Source organism: Dryobates pubescens, chromosome 25 (assembly GCF_014839835.1).
Source record: "Dryobates pubescens isolate bDryPub1 chromosome 25, bDryPub1.pri, whole genome shotgun sequence".
Classification (NCBI taxonomy): Eukaryota; Metazoa; Chordata; class Aves; order Piciformes; family Picidae; genus Dryobates; species Dryobates pubescens.
In genome coordinates, this window is record NC_071636.1 from 9,143,717 (window position 1) to 9,158,991 (window position 15,275).

General features: G+C 50.7%; 1 protein-coding gene across 2 annotated transcripts in view; it reads left to right on the plus strand.

The window, feature by feature from the left end:
* The first annotated feature begins 2,249 nt into the window (after window positions 1-2,249).
* TMEM132B (transmembrane protein 132B) overlaps window positions 2,250-15,275 on the plus strand; it is a 260,331-nt gene continuing 247,305 nt past the window's right edge. The window contains exon 1 of one of the 2 annotated variants that reach the window (XM_054173165.1): window positions 2,250-2,303. Coding sequence is in view for 1 of the 2 variants with exons in the window: in XM_054173164.1 (XP_054029139.1) it covers window positions 2,689-2,773 (85 nt within the window). In the remaining variant the exon portion in view is untranslated. Of the gene's footprint in view, window positions 2,304-2,641; window positions 2,774-15,275 lie in introns of those variants that run through there. The other variant, XM_054173164.1, reaches the window with a different exon arrangement.

Genomic DNA, 15,275 nt, shown 5'->3' on the forward strand with positions numbered 1-15,275 from the left:
CTGTGTCCCACACAGCCCTGGTGCTGTAACCTGGGGACTGCTATACAGCCAGAGGGCAAAACTGGGGGAATGGCTTTTGGATGCTCTTTGCAATCTCCTGTGCCCTGCCTAGGGATACCGTTGCACACTCCTTTGCACGTCCTTTGTTCCTAGTGTCACAGGTCTCCCAGCAACCCTGTGGAGGCCAGGGCAGGATAGGTACCTCAACCTGCCTGCCCACAGTAAACCAAATATCCCCCACCACACACCCCAAGAAAAGAATCAGGGATATTACACGTAGCTAATTAACTTATTTGGATCACCAAGTTTCCACCAGCAGCTAAATATTCCCATTGTATTTTATTCTACCAACTAGCAAGAGCAAAGAGCTGCAGCTTTTAATTTAGTTCTTTCTCAGTTCTACCTTTGAGGAAACTAAACCTTTGGATTCTCTTGGGGTTTTTCTTCCCTTACCTGTGTGTGTTCAGATCCTCCAGCCTGAGCATGATTTCTGTGTGCATGGCTCTCATGCCACCAGACAACATTTCCCTATGTGTGAGATAAGCATTTATTCAAGTTACTGTTTGTGTGGAGTGGTAAAATATTAGACTTAAATTTTTTATGACATTCATAGGAGTGGTTATGGAAGCAAACAAGATTACAGCAAGTACTACATAAAAGCTTGTTTATGCAAGGAGGGAAAAAAAAAGTCAAGCTCAGAGACATGTTTGGAAAACTGTGGAAGAACCCAAGGGGATGGGGTTTAGTTTTTGCTCTCCTTTCCCAACCTCACTGGTTTTGCTACAATGACAGTAACAGCTCCCAGCTCTTAGAGGGCTGATGTTTTATTTTCAGTGAAATACTTTTTCCAGGAGCAGGTTATTTTTGGATCTGAGGGTAGAGGGTACAGCAGATGGGTAGCACTTGGCTTCCTAATTAAAGCCCCAGTTAAGGTGATTCATAGATTCACAGAATGGTTTAGGCTGGAAGGGACCTTAGAGAACATCTAGTCCCAGCCTCCTTGCCACAGGTAGGAACATCTTCCACTAGATCAGGTTGCACAAGGCCTCATCCAGCCTGGCCTTGAACACTTCCGGGGAGAGGGCACTGATGACTTCCCCGAGCAACCCCTTCTAATGTCTTACCACCCTCACTATAAAGAATTTCTTCCTAATATACAGTCTAAATCTCCCCTCCTCAAGCTTAAAGCTTTTCTTTCTCATCCTATCACTACAGGCCCTTGCCAAAAGTCCCTTTCCAGCTTTCTTGTAAGCCCCCTTCAGGTACAGGAAGGTCCCTATAAGGTCTCCCCTGAGCCATCTTTTCTCCAGGCTGAACAGCCCCAACTCTCTCAATCCTGTCCTCACAGGGGAGGTGCTCCAGCCTTCTCATCATCTTTGTGGTCCTCCTCTGGAGCCCCCAGCAGTTCAATGTCCCTCTTATGCCGGGGGCAACAGAACTGGACAGAGTACTCCAGGTGGGATCTCAGGAGAGCAGAGTAGAGGTGGCAGAATCACTTCCCTCGTCCTCTTGGACCCCAGGCTGGCCTTCTAAGTCCTTTACCTCCATACTGTTCAAGAGCTGTTTCCTCACCCAGCTTGTATTTGTGGGGCCAGTGCTGTCTGGTGGGGTCTGCGCAACACCCCCCCGTGCGTGCTCTCGGTGGCAGCCGCACACCTCATTGAGCTTCCGCGTCCACTCTCATCGCTCACCTCTTGGAATGCCCCCCGCAAAGTCTTGCCCTCGTTCCTTCTCGTATCCTTCGGGATGCTCTTTGTGTACCCCCTGCATAGCCCTTTGCAAGCAGCTCTGCACACCTCCCGGGACGCCCTGTGCACGCTCCTCTGTCCGCCCTTGCACACCCCCGTACCTGCTCTTAGCACGCCCCGCGCCAGCTTTTTGCACGCCCGTTTGCACCGCCCCGAGCCAGCTCTTTGCCTCCCCGCGTGCCCGCGTCTCCGTCCTGCCGCTGCAGCACTGACGGCGGCGGCCACGAGGGGGGAGCCGCGCTCTTCCCCGCGCTCCGCCGCCGCGAGGGGAGCCCTCCCCTCCTCCCCAGTCCCGCCGCCCGTTCGGAGGGTACCGACCCGGCCCCGAGGCGCATCGGCCTCAGGCGAGCCCCAGCCCAGCGGGGATGAGAAACTTCTTCGGGCCGCCGACAGGGAGGGGATGTTGGTGATGCGTGTTTGTGCAGAAAAAGGGCACACGGGGCATCTACCTGCCCCTGCCCCTTGCTCTGTGGCCCCGCTCCGGTTAGCGCGAGCCACGCGCCCAGGTGGTGGCAGCTGCCCCCGCCACGCGGGGGCTGCTCGTCCTCCCCTCAGGTGAGCTGGGCGGCACCGCCCCAGACCCAGCTGGGCCGTCTGTCCGCGCCGCCGCAGCCCCCGGCACAGCGCCCGGCGGCCCCGGGGGAGCGCTGCTGCTGCTGCTGCTGTTGCTGCAGCCGCGGTAGCGGCGGCGGCACCGGTTGCCAGCCCCCCCCGCCCCGTCCCCTCGGGGCGGCGATGCGGCGGGGGCGGCCGTGAGCGTGGGGCTGGTGGGGGAGAGGGGACACCCCTTTTCTTCCCTCCCTCCCTCCTCCCTTCTGCGGGGCACCCGGTGCCGCCGGACGGAGCCGCGGAGCGGGCAGGCGCGGGGGGAGTGGTTAAACGCACCACCACGACACCCCCCCGCCCCGTTAAGCCGCCCCTCTCCAAATAAATCAGCACCATGACTACTTCTGGGCATGGAACAAAGAGGATGCTCTCCCGGGGCCCCGCGCTGCTCCTGGCGCCGCTGCTGCTCCTGTGCCGAGGTAACCCCCGGATCCGCGGCCCCGGGCTTTGGGCTTTCTCCCTTTTATTTTTTTGTTTATTTTTTTTTTTAAAGTGAGCACACTTTTCATTATAATTTCTTTTCTTTCCTTGTTTTTATTTGCGGCTGTTGCCCCTTTCCCAGTCCTCCTACCGACGTGGCCGCGGAGGGTGGCCGAGCCCCCCACCCCCACCCCGGCGCGCTCCGAACCTCTCTGCGCACCCGCGGATGGGACACACGTAGATTCCGATCTCTTGGGCTCACAAAGTTGTCCCCATCCATCTCCACAGCCGCAGCCCCCGTGTTGCGTCCACAGTGGCCACCCAGGGTGTGTGGCCCCTCAGTCTCGGCCCCATGCCTCTTGCAGGGTCCCGGCCCTCTGCGCGGGGGCTGCCCCGCGGCTCCGGCCACTGCCATAGGGTCGTTACTGGGTTGGGGGGAAAATGGAAAAGTTTGTTTTTTCTGGAGCGCTGGGAGGCAGGGAAGGGTCGTAGGGCTTTAGGACTTCCCACGGGGCTCCCGACCCTACCCGACCTCCGTCCCTGATGCCGTTCGTCTCCCCTCACTATCCTCGGATGGAGGAGAAAAAGATGTACACGAGTTAAACCTCTGGTAAAATAATACTTGTGCCGCTTTGCACCAGCTTAATTATGAGGGGAGTGGGTTTCCCTGGGCTTGTGGAGGGCAGGATCAGGCCCTTAGGTGAGCTGAGCTGGGATTCCTTAATTGCGGCCAGCTGCGAGGCAGCAGCAGCCTGTGGCTTGGGAGAGCGCAGCTGGGAGCATTCCGCCCCCCCCCCCGCCCCCTCCCCCCCCCTTTTGTTTTTCTGTTTGTTTCCCCCACCCCGATCCCAGCTGAACTCGGGAACAGCTTTTTGGGTCTCAGTTGCCGGTGTTTGCTGGGGAAAAGCTGGCTCCTAGGCTGCCAAACCCAAGCTCTGCCCATGGGAAAGTCTTTGCAGGACTCTCCTGGCACGTTCTCCTTCGCTGCCTGGTAGATCTTGTCCTTAATAAATAGCGTTGTTAAAAGCAAATTAATTAAGGTGCATTGGTGCTGAAGTTGCTCAGCGGTTCGTTTCCCTTTGCTGCTGCTCGGGACAGCGCTGGCGTTTGGCCGTAGTGCAGAGCCTGGACTGCTGGGGTGACTTCACTGAGGTTTAGAAATCTGCCGAAATGTGAGAATTTTAGCTGAAAAAGGAGTCAGCTATGGGAAGGGGAACAGCAGCAGCTGTCGTTCCTGGGGAGGGTACAGGGAATGCATTGTGATAGGGATGCTTTTCAGTAAAGGTCCCTACGGGGACAGTAGGAACAGTTCGCCAAGGAGGCATCAGCCCTGGGGACAGACGATGGACAGAAGGGGCTTCTTGCTCTGCTTACTACAAAAAAGCACTGCTTGCTCCTGCGCTCCGGCTCCCTCCTTCCCTTGGGGTGTGTGCAGCCATGGGGTCACCTGGAAATCCTGTTGAGCAGAAGAACATGGGGACTGGGAGGCAAGGTATGGGGTGCAGGGTACAGAAAGTGGGGTGCAGTCTGTGAGGAGTCGGGTGTTGAGCTCCGGTTGAGCTGCCTGTGGGATCATACTGCCCAAGCAGAGCTGGGGCTTTCTGTTTCCCGTGTGATGCCCTGTACTCTCAAAGCTCTCCTTTTATTTGAGGAGAGAGCAGAGAGCAGCAAAGGAGCAGGTTTTCTATTTTTTTTCTTGGTTATTTTTTTTTTTTATTGCTTTGACATATTAATGATAATCTCTTCTCTGATATTCCCCCCTCCCTTCTCCTCCTGTGTGGGTAGCTACCATGGTGAGATTGGGCTGTGGGTGTAATTCTTCCAGTGCTCTGAGCGCTTAAACATATGGAAACCCACTTTCAAACAGTTCGTGGCTGCAAACCTGCCATCGTACCCATCCCTCTCCCCTGTTCTCCCGATGCCTCCCTGCACACTGCCTTAGGAACTCGCTGCGTGCTTTCAGCTCCAGCTGTGGGTAATGAATCCATGCCCAGCCTGCATCTCTCTCTCCTTTCCAGGCTGCAGCACCCCTTTCCTTTTGCAGCAGAGTGCAGCCCCTGCCCTGTCCCACCCCTAGCGAGGGGCTACACCGGTGTCCATGTATGGAGAAGGGGTTTGGGGAAAACCTCTTCTGAAATCTCGGGAAGCTCTTCCGAAAGAGGCGAGTGGCAGCAGTGCCCGGGAACGCCTCCCCTGGGGGCTGTGCAGACCTCCCTGAGGCTCACTGTGCTCCCAGTTGCCTCTTTCCTCTGGATGACAGGGGTTAATGAACCACATCTTGGTTTGGGTTGTTGCAGAGGGAGAGACACCTGCATGAGTCATGCGGTAGTGCTGCCATCTCTGCAAAGCTCCCAGCTCACACAGACGGGAATGTTGGGCACTTGCCACTTCTCTCTATTTATTTGCCTTTACTCCCTTCCCCCTTGCTGGGGCTGGCTCTGGGCAGGCTGTGTTTTGGGGACCAGAGGTGCGCCTGGCTGAGTTCCTCCAGCCTCTTCAAAGCAGGTGGCATTTGTTCTCCTGTCATGCAGGTCCCTTAAACAGCTTTGTGAAGGTCCAATTAAGAGATCACTCTCCTGTCCCCGGGTCTCTGTCAGTCTGGCTGCTGGCGTGCGTGTGGCTGTGAGCAGAGGGTGTGCGTGTGTGTTTGGCAGCCAAGGGCCGCTCACGCCGAGCTTGAGGATGTCTCTTGCTGGCAGCAGGCCCCTGTTTGTTACTGGCATCTACACAGGGGTTTTGGCTGCCTTCCTTGCTGGCAGCAGAGCTGTCTCTGAGGTTATAGCAATAGGTATCCTGTGAGTGACCTGGAGAAATTACCTGAATATTTTGTTTTCTTGCCTGGTGCCATATTGCTCCCTGCAGCAGCGTGCAGACTGGAGCAGCCCTGGGAACGTGGGGCTGGCTGCTGAGGGTGGGGGGGTTATGGCAGCATGGGGATGGGGGCGTGCAAAGCTTATTGAACAAACCAACGACTTCAGCCCCTGTGAGATGTGCTCGGGCTGTCGCGATCCGTGCGCCAGGAAGGACCTGTGAATTGCTTTTAGACTGTGGCTCCAGGGAGGTGTGGGTGGAGAGACATTATGCTTATTTTATGATGTGTCCCTGTATCACTCTACATAATATGGAGGCACTTCTTATGCAGAGGCTCTTCAGGAACAAAACCAAAGGACCTGTATTATCAGCTGTACAATAGATGTGCAGAATGTGGCCATACAAACTGTTGAAATGTAGGTTATTTCCCCCACGTTAGCACAGATCTCAATGTTTCATGCACTGACTGTCCAAACTGATGTGATTTGAGGGATAGTGGGGTGGAGGGAGGAGTCTGAAATTATTTTACTGGTTCTTGCTCCAGCACCCATTAAAGCAATATCTTTCAGATATTCTGATTTTACTTCCCATCAGTATAAATCTCAAGCAGCTCCTCTGAAGTGGGTGAAGCTGCTCTGGATTTATGCACCGCTGCTGCAATTGGCACTGGGCTCTCTGGGAACACAGGAGGCAACTGTGTGACTTGTGCATGGCATTTTTACTTCAGGAATCTGTCACTGGTACTGCAGCCTCCTTTGAAACTTTGCAGAGGGGAAGTTCACATTGCTTGCTCTTCTGGGGTTTTGATTATTTTCTTCAATTTGCCAGGCTTGGTTGCAAAGCTCCACTCACTGACACCTGACTTGCTGGCTGATCAATAGAGTCTCTTGAGGTCTGAATGCCAAAACAGTTACATTAAAAAAAAAATAAAAATCAATGAAGTGCAATTAATTTGCTGTATTTTATGACTGGGGATGATAGACGCCCCAGGACTTGCTCCAAGACTCTCTCCAGGTCCTATTATCTCTGTGTTTAAAGCAGCTTAGTATGGTGAGGAAGGTATGAGCCCAGGAGCAGCTGTAGGTCAGAGAGGAGGGTTGCTGAGACTGGGACACAATTTGTGTCTCAGGATGGACTTTGAGACCGAGGATTTATTGATTTATCATATCACATTCATTTAATTGTTGGAATGGATTTGCCATTGTGGATTTGGTAAGTCTGAGCCCAGGCAGTTGTCTGGTGTGTGCAGCATCTGAGCCAGGACTCCTGTCTTTCAAAGAGCCTGGAGCCTATGCGCCATGGGCCAAGGCAATGGTTTGGGCTACGGACTTTATGCTATGTGGGGTTTTGCCATTGGTGCCAATGAGATGGAGATTTCTCTCTTGGTGACCCCACCCTGACTTGGGGTCCTACTGCCCTTCTCTGCAGCTCCTCATAAATGTGGTAGGAAGCCAGGCTGCTCAGGAGACTCACGCTGGCTGCTGGCCCAGGAAGGTCCCTTTGCTGAAAGGTGGAGGAAGCAAAGGGCATCGTTACTCACAATAACACAATGCATGGTGTTGGGTTATGACAACTCATGGTACTGTTCTTCCTAGCCACAGCAGTTGAGGGTGATAAGAAGCAGGCATTTTGCCACAAGGGAGAGGTGGCTTCACCAAGCAATATGTCTTGCTCAATGCAATGGCTAAAAATCTGTCCTGTCTCAGAGGTCCTCCTTGACTGGGAAGCACAGGGGAGGTGGCAGTCTCCTGCCTCCTGTGGGAAGCGCAGGCAAAACGAAAATGTTCTGGCCTTAATAAACCTCCCACTGACTGAGAAGCCAGCCCACTGAAACAAATACTGTCAGCTCAGCAAATTAAATCCTCTGAACTTGATTTCCCCCTTCTCGCCCTGCCTAAACATAACTAATGCTTGTTAATGACAAGCAGTGACTTGATTTGTTGGCATAGCATTAGCACTTCCCCCTGTCGGTGGCTCAGCTGATGTGCTGGCATGCCATGGTGTCAGAGGCGCTTGCCTGACTGCCGCTGTCAAAATCCTCTCGCGTTAAGTGCCGTGGAGGCTGAGGAGTGCGAGTTGCCATGTAGTGCTCTAGATGTCGTGGAAGATGCTTCGATTTCATGCTGTCTGCAGTTTCTCAGCTGGCATTTCAGAGGAAGCTGTTCCCATGTGAGGATGGGCAGGCAGGAATTATAAGCAAAGAGATAACTTGCAGGGTGGACAGGGATTGCTCTGTGCTTGGCTTTCCATGGGTGTTTCCATTCCCCTCCTTGGAAGTGCCATCCACTGCAGACACTTCAGGCAGCATGTGCAAATTCAGTGTGGAAGGACTCCCCTGTTTGCACAGGACCTTGAGTGATGAACTTGAGTCTCAGGTGCAATGTAAATATTAACATTCCTTCCCTGTTCTCCAGAAATTCTCTTAAAGCACCCTTCAGCTTTTCTTGGTTTACATAAACGTGTTTGTTTCTGACAGCATTCAGAAAGCTTCATGAATTTATGATGTGTGTGCTCCAGATTCGAGCATACTTTCTTTTTTTCTTTCTTTTTTTTTCTCTTTAATTTTTTTTTCTGAAATGCTTTTTCTTCCTAAATTTTGGTGAATAAAATGCCCCCCCCCCAAATATGCATATTTCAGCAGGCTATCTAGAGGCAAGGTAAACACCATCTTTCACAGAAAATCAGTTTGCTCAAGCTCAAAAGGCAGCCCAGCCTCCCCACTTGATCAATTTGCCTGTCATAGGAGATGATTTTAAAAGGGGCGATTACATCTGATCTCCGCTCTTGCAACTTCAGGCAAGGAGAGAAAAATGAAGTGTAGCATTTGATTTTTAACTCTGTTTTTTTTCCTGATTTTTTTTTCCCTCCCCCCTCCCCCCTCTTATGATAGTGGTGGTAGTCAGGTGAGAAGCAGAGGGATGCCCTGAAGGGGTGAAGGGTAGTCAGGAGCACTGGGGTTTCCACGAGGCTGCCATCTGCTGAGTAGGCTAAATGGAAACTGTGTGTAAACCAGCTCTGCTCATCTTGCCATGCCTGCACCAACTGGTCCCAGAGAGCTGCTCCACCCCATTGCTTTTCCTGTGGTGGAGAAAGAGACAGAAAGATGAATTTCCAGTGACAGAGATGCTAAATCTTGGAAAGAAGGTGTTTGGGGCTCTTCTGTTGCATGGACATGTCCTCCTGCCCCAAGGCAAGCATGCTGCCCTCAGGTTAAAGACTGTGAAGGGACCAGAGAGATGATTATGGGAAGGGAATGGCGTAAAAGCACCTGTTAGGCAGCTCTGGCCTGACATCAATGACAGCAACACAAAACTGCCCTGGGTGGAAAGAAATGCTGGAAAAGCCCCACCGATGCAATGCAAACTGGGGCAAAATGAAGCAGCAGGGACTAAACCTCTTATTCTGGCCAAGCCAAGGGATTTGGGAAGCTCCAAAGATGGTATTCCCCCTCAATGGTGTGGGAGATAGTGCTTCTGGCCAAGCAGCTGTCCCTATCCTAAGCCTATTTCTCTGCACTGGGGTAACATGCCTTAAATATGCAATATTGGGAGAGTTTGGTCATGGGCTGAGCAAGCTCTGGAGGAAATCAGCTTGGAAAGCAAAAGCATTTCTGCTAGAGAGGGGGAAAATGTCATCCTCATTACCCAAGAAATAAACTCCTTCAGAAGATTAAATTAGAGGTGCAAATATCTTTGGGGGTTTTGTGTTTTGCTTGTGTGGGAACATTTCAAAAGCAGATGGCAAAGCCGAGATTGATTTCCCATGGAGTGCAGAGGGCTGGTGCGCAGGACTTTATCAGCTTGTGGGCCCTCTAATAAACCTGCCAGCAGGTGATGTAAATCTAGTTTTTCTGATTGGGAGAGTAGGGGAGGGAAAGAGGGTTTATGTTACTCATAGATTTTTAAACTGCAGGAATGATCAGGGCATGGCTCTGTAGCACCGGAGACTTTAATTCCTTTCATAAAGGATCTTCCTGGAGTCAGAAAAATGAATTGGTTTACATTATTTAGCAGTTGGGCTGCCGAAGCCAGCTGTTTGTGTGAGTGACAGACACAGCTATTTTGTATCTCAATTTAGGAGCTGTTGTCAATTAGCCACAGCTTTTGCTTATCAGCAAGACCTTTGCCACCTTGGGGAAGGAGGGCTGCTTAATGGAGGCTGCAGCTCTTGAAACAAACATTTCTGCTGCAGTGCAAAAGAAGAAGGGGAAAAAAAAAAAGATGAAACTTACACCAAAAAAAGACAGAGTCCATGCACTCTAAAAGGGAACCCTTGAGCAGATGGAGCAGGTTTCTATGCAACAAGCAGCAATTAGAAACTCAGCATATAGTCAGTAGCTGATGACTGTCTTTGGTACCCAAATTTTTGATTGGAAAAGAAGCAAGTCCAAGGTGAGTTTTCAGAAGGAGCTGGTCTGGATGTGTGCATGGGGCACATCCTTGGCTGGTATGAGTGCCTGGTGTGGTGAGAGACAACAGCCATCAGCCCTCAACGTCTGACTTTGAGGGGCTAGGGCAACCTGAGATGTCAATAGAGGTTTTGAAAGGCACTCAGAGAGCTGGGGGTAGAACACCAATAAATACAGAAAGTCTTGATTGTCTTTCATTGAGCGCAAAAAGGACACAACTCGGAGCCACACAATGAAACAGGCTTTTAAAACGTTGCAACAGAGGCATCTGGAGAGGATGGTAAAAGCCCTCTGGAAGCAGCAAAGCTGTGTCAGGGCAAGCATGAGGTGAGCTTGCCTCAGCCATTCCCAAATCCTGGGAATCATAGCTGGAAAAGTTGATGAATAAGCTGCCTTTCCCCTTTCTGATGGCTGTTCGGTACAGCCTGTTCCTGCGCGTGGCTGATTTTCAGTGATGCAGGCAGCAGGACTTCTGCTGCTTCCCTTGGCAGAGTGCTTCACAGCCTATTAGACCTCTGCCATATTCCGCCTACGTTTTTCTCTTCTCTGCTTTGTTCCATCATTTATTGGATGACCTGAATCCACAACTTTCCATCCTTATCACCCATCCAAAACTGAACCCAGGCGAATCTGCAAAACAAGGACAAATGGTTAAAGAGTGAGTGGGAAATGCTTAGAAGGAGGAGCTGGGCCTGGCATATAAATACATTTACAGTTGGAGGTTATTTGGAGAATAAAGGGCAAGGGCTTAAAATGCACATGGTGATGAGCCATAGATTATGCTCTGAAAGTGTCATGGTAGGAAGGTACTCAGAAAGCAGTTACAGTCTCACTATCTAGTTCATCTCCCACTAAGACATTCTCCTCCAAGGTGTTTGGAAATAATGGAGTAGCTTAGTTACTAACATTATTAAGTCCTCATCTCTGACAGCTATGAGAATTAATATACAAAGGTTTCCTCCCCCCCCCTTTTTTTTTTTTAATGCAGCTCAGTTGCTCATTTTCTGTCTTTGCTTAGGAGTAGCCCATTGAAAGTTATTAGCATGAGTATTGGTGCAAAAATAGGCTCCTCTCCATTAAAGAGGGAAAACAAGCAAGGGAAAATCAGAAGAATTTTATTGCAATTGAGGCAATCTTTTTCTTTTTCTTCTTTTTCTCTTTTCAAATGTTAATCATTCATCATTGTTCCATCTGTATATCTCAAAGTGCTTTAGAGAAGAGAGTGGGCACCATGGAAGACACGGTCTCTGCTCTCTCATAGAATCAACAAGGTTGGAAAAGGCCTCAAAGATCATCAAGTCCAACCTGTCACCCAGCACCTCATGACTAACTAAACCATGGTGTCAAGTGCCACGTCCAATCCCTTTTTGAACATCTCCAGGGATGATGGCTCCACCACCACCCTGGGCAGCACATTCTAATGGCTAACAACTCTCTCTGTGAAGTACTTTCTCCTCACCTCGAGCCTAAACCTCCCCTGGCACAGCTTGAGACTGTGTCCTCTTGTTCTGGTGCTGATTGCCTGGGAGAAGAGACCGACCCCCACCTGGCTACAACCTCCCTTCAGGTAGTTGTAGACAGCAATAAGGTCTCTCCTGAGCCTTCTCTTTGCCAGGCTAAACAATCCCAGCTCCCTCAGCCTCTTCTCCTAGGGCTTATGCTCAAGGCCTCTCCCCAGCCTCGCTGCCCTTTTCTGGACACGTTTAAGAGTCTCAATGTCCTTCTTAAATTGAGGGGTTCAGAACTGGACACAGTACTCAAGGTGTGGCCTAAACAATGCTGAGTCCAGGGGCACAATGACTTCCCTGCTCCTGCTGCCCACACTATTTCTGATGCAGGCCAGGATGCCATTGGTGTTCTTGGCCACCTGGGCACACTGCTGGCTCATGTTCAGCCAGCTGTCAATCAGTCCCCCCGGGTCCCTTTCTGCCTGGCTGCTCTCAGCCACTCTGACCCCAGCCTGTAGCACTGAATGGGGTTGTTGTGACCAAAGTGCCACACTTGGCACTTGGACTTGTTGAATGCCATCCTGTTAGACTCTGCCCATCTGTCCAGCCTGTCAAGGTCCCTCTGGGGAGCCCTTCTACCCTCTAACAGATCAACACCTGCTCCAACTTGGTGTCATCTGCAAATTTACTGATGATGGACTCAATCCCCCCATCCAGATCATCAATAAAGATATTGAACAGGATGGGTGCCCAACACTGATCCCTGGGGGACACCACTAGTGACTGGCTGCCAGCTGGATGTGGCACCATTCACCACCACTCTCTGGGCACAGCCCTCCAGCCAGTTCCTAACCCAGCACAGAGTGCTGCTGTCCAAGCCAAGGTCTGACAGTTTGGCCAGGAGTTTGCTTTGGGGAATGGTATCAAAGGCCTTGCTGAAGTCCAGGTAGACTACATCCACAGCCTTCCCCACATCAAAGGAAGAAAAATAACATTCCATGTTTCATTGTCCCCATGAGGAGAAACAGCACAGCAGTCCCATGCCTAAAGCCCTGCTGGCAGGAAGAGCAGAGGTGTTGGGTGAAGCTGGGCTCTGGGGTTACGTTTTGCAGACAACTGAATTTGGTTTTGCTGCTGCTCTTTGAGGAGGGAAGCTCACCTTGGATGGTGGGTTGGTGAGGTGATGTGGCCAGTCTTTTGGCCTTGGTGTACTAAGTGCTGCTTGGTGCCTCCTCCACGTCTCAGCCCTGGCTCAATTTAGTGGCTGAGCTGTTTGATGTCTCCAAGCCCCATTCTGGGCTTTGCTGAGGCATGTGGATAGGTGTTTGGGCTCCCTCAGGGTGCCCCAGAGTTGGCATTGCAAGACTGAGTGTTGTAAATTAACTCTTCCTGTTGAGTGTGATTTGCCCTAGCCTGCTGAAACTGTCGCAGGAAGTCTTAAGCAGAAATTTAATGCTAAAATCAAAGAGTGTCTACAGGGCAGAGCCCAGCCCACAGTGCCAACTCCATCACCTCTGGTGTGGCAGAGCCCATGGTGACTGGGGACATCTCTTCATGGATTGCACCGAGGAGCTGTTCTTCAGATGTGCCCTTTAAAACCCTGTGTTGTATGCCTGATTTCTCCACAAACCCCTTCACATTTGCAACACTATCGGTGTTGTGATGGGATTGCTGATGTCTACTGTAAGTCCAGGGGGATGTGGGCATTTGAGTATCAACTCCCGGTTGCAGCTTCAGCTGTGTCTTGTCACAGCACCCTGCTCATCCACAGGTGAAACATTTTCCTCCCTTTCCCTGAGCATATTGCAGCCCATGACATTAAATGCGTTGGAAAACTTTATTATGTTTAGCCAAATAACAAAAAGGGAAAGTCAAAGGGAAGTCATTGGTTTGGCTCTTACACCAACCAGAAAACTTTCAGATGGTTCCCCAAACTCCCCTAGGCTCTCTGTTCCCACACTTTCTTGCTTGCTGCACTGCAGTCCCCATTAGCCCTGCCATGGCTGTTGGTGCCAATAATGCCAGGTCCAAGTGTCTGTCAGCAGCTGGGCTCCCTGTGTTCCCTGGCAAGGGCCTTGGCCACAAGATGCTTGCATGTGCCCCGACAATGAGCCTCGTTTAACACGAGCAGTGCTTTGGTTATGGCTCAAGAGTTCTCAGCCCTCCCACATGCCTGCAGTCTGATGTGCTTAAAAAGCTGCTATAAACTGCATCTCTTCCAGCTGCTCCCAGTTCATGGCCAATGCTGAGCCCTAGATGAAGGTTAGGTGAGGAGGGGGTCTGTAGCTGGCCAAACTGTATCAACTCTATATTGCTGATCTTTCAGCTGGCTATGAGGACCCACATCTGAAGCAATGGCTGTGGGGGACTGACTGTTGGGAATGAAGGGCTGAGAACAGGAGCAGCTGTCAAAATGCTTGTCTCAGTTTAGGTGTGCAAGGTCTGCAAACTGCTGTGTCAGATTCCAGTCTGTGGGACTTCACCATCTGAGTTATTATCTCCAAAACACAGTTATCTCCCTGAATGGCAGTCTCCTATTGAAAACGATCTCTTTCAGCAGGGCACTTGCATTTATTTACTGCACAGCTTCTCCCATTAGTATAATCATTACTCCTTGGACTGGGTTTGCATTCAGAGCATCCCACTGTGGTACTTAAAGAATTAATTACAGCGATGAAAGAATTCCTCTAAAGACTTCTATGAATTGGTCTGGTTGGAGCGTTTTAGCTTTGCTTCAATCGGTGCAGCTCTTGTCAAAGGATTGTGAGCAAATGCACGGGTCAGTGATTTAGATTAGGCAAATTACGTTAGAAAAATTGATTTGATTTGGAAAGTGAGCTTTCAGATCACGGGGAGTTGCCTGCTTCTCCCTCCCTTGTGCTGCTTCTCCCGGAAGATGAGCAGAGGCAGATAATTCAGGGTTAAAGTAAGTGGCTATTGTAAAAGGTTTGTCTGAGAACAGATGAGAGATGGGTTGACACATCTTTAGATAAACTATTATTGACTCATATATTGCTATCTGTGCATCAGCTGGAGATATGGATGGCTGGGATCGCTTACAAACGGCACTCATAGGCAGTTTGTGTGGCTTGCTAAAGAACTGGATCCTTATGTTTACATTTGGGCTTGTATTTTCCCCCCAGAAATAGCATTTCTGCATGGCATACCTTCAGAGCTGGTGTGGATCTGGGAATGTGTACTGTGTGGCTGCCTTCACCAGCCTTCCCTGGCTCTGTGCTTAGTCATTCCTGGGGCTGGGAGTTAGCCTTTCATGAGGGTTTTGATTCAAGGAAGTTAAAACCGAGCGTTTCCTCCCATTCCCCATCCTCATCTTAAAGGGATCGCAGTCCCTGGGCTGCAGTGGGATGATGCCCAACAGCAGGCAGAGCAGGCAGTGTCTGCTCAGAGGATCAGTTCCTACAAAGCACCTTCTGAATGAACAGTTCCCTTCCCTGCACGATGAGGAGTTGCTTTCAAGTTCTTCTGCCAGCCAGCTGTGTTTTGCCTGTGAGAATGATGGATTGTGAATACAATGGCTGCTGGCTAGAGACCCAAACTGCTTGTGACCCTTCATGAGTCTCTTTCTGCTGTGAATGGGCTGGCTGAGTTCATCAGGGTAGCAGGGGTGGTGTTTGGCAGCAAGAGTTTCAGTTTCCACTTTGTAAAATTTCTTTTAAAAAAATTAGTCAAGGAGCCTGGTTTTGCCTGGCTGTGTTTTTTATTTCCTTGTCACCTTGCAGGATGCTTTAAATTCCAGCTCCTTTACTGGAATGCTGAAGAGATCTCGTTTTTGCTCTTGCCAGTGTTGGTGTTTCTCTCTGTTGCACCATCTCT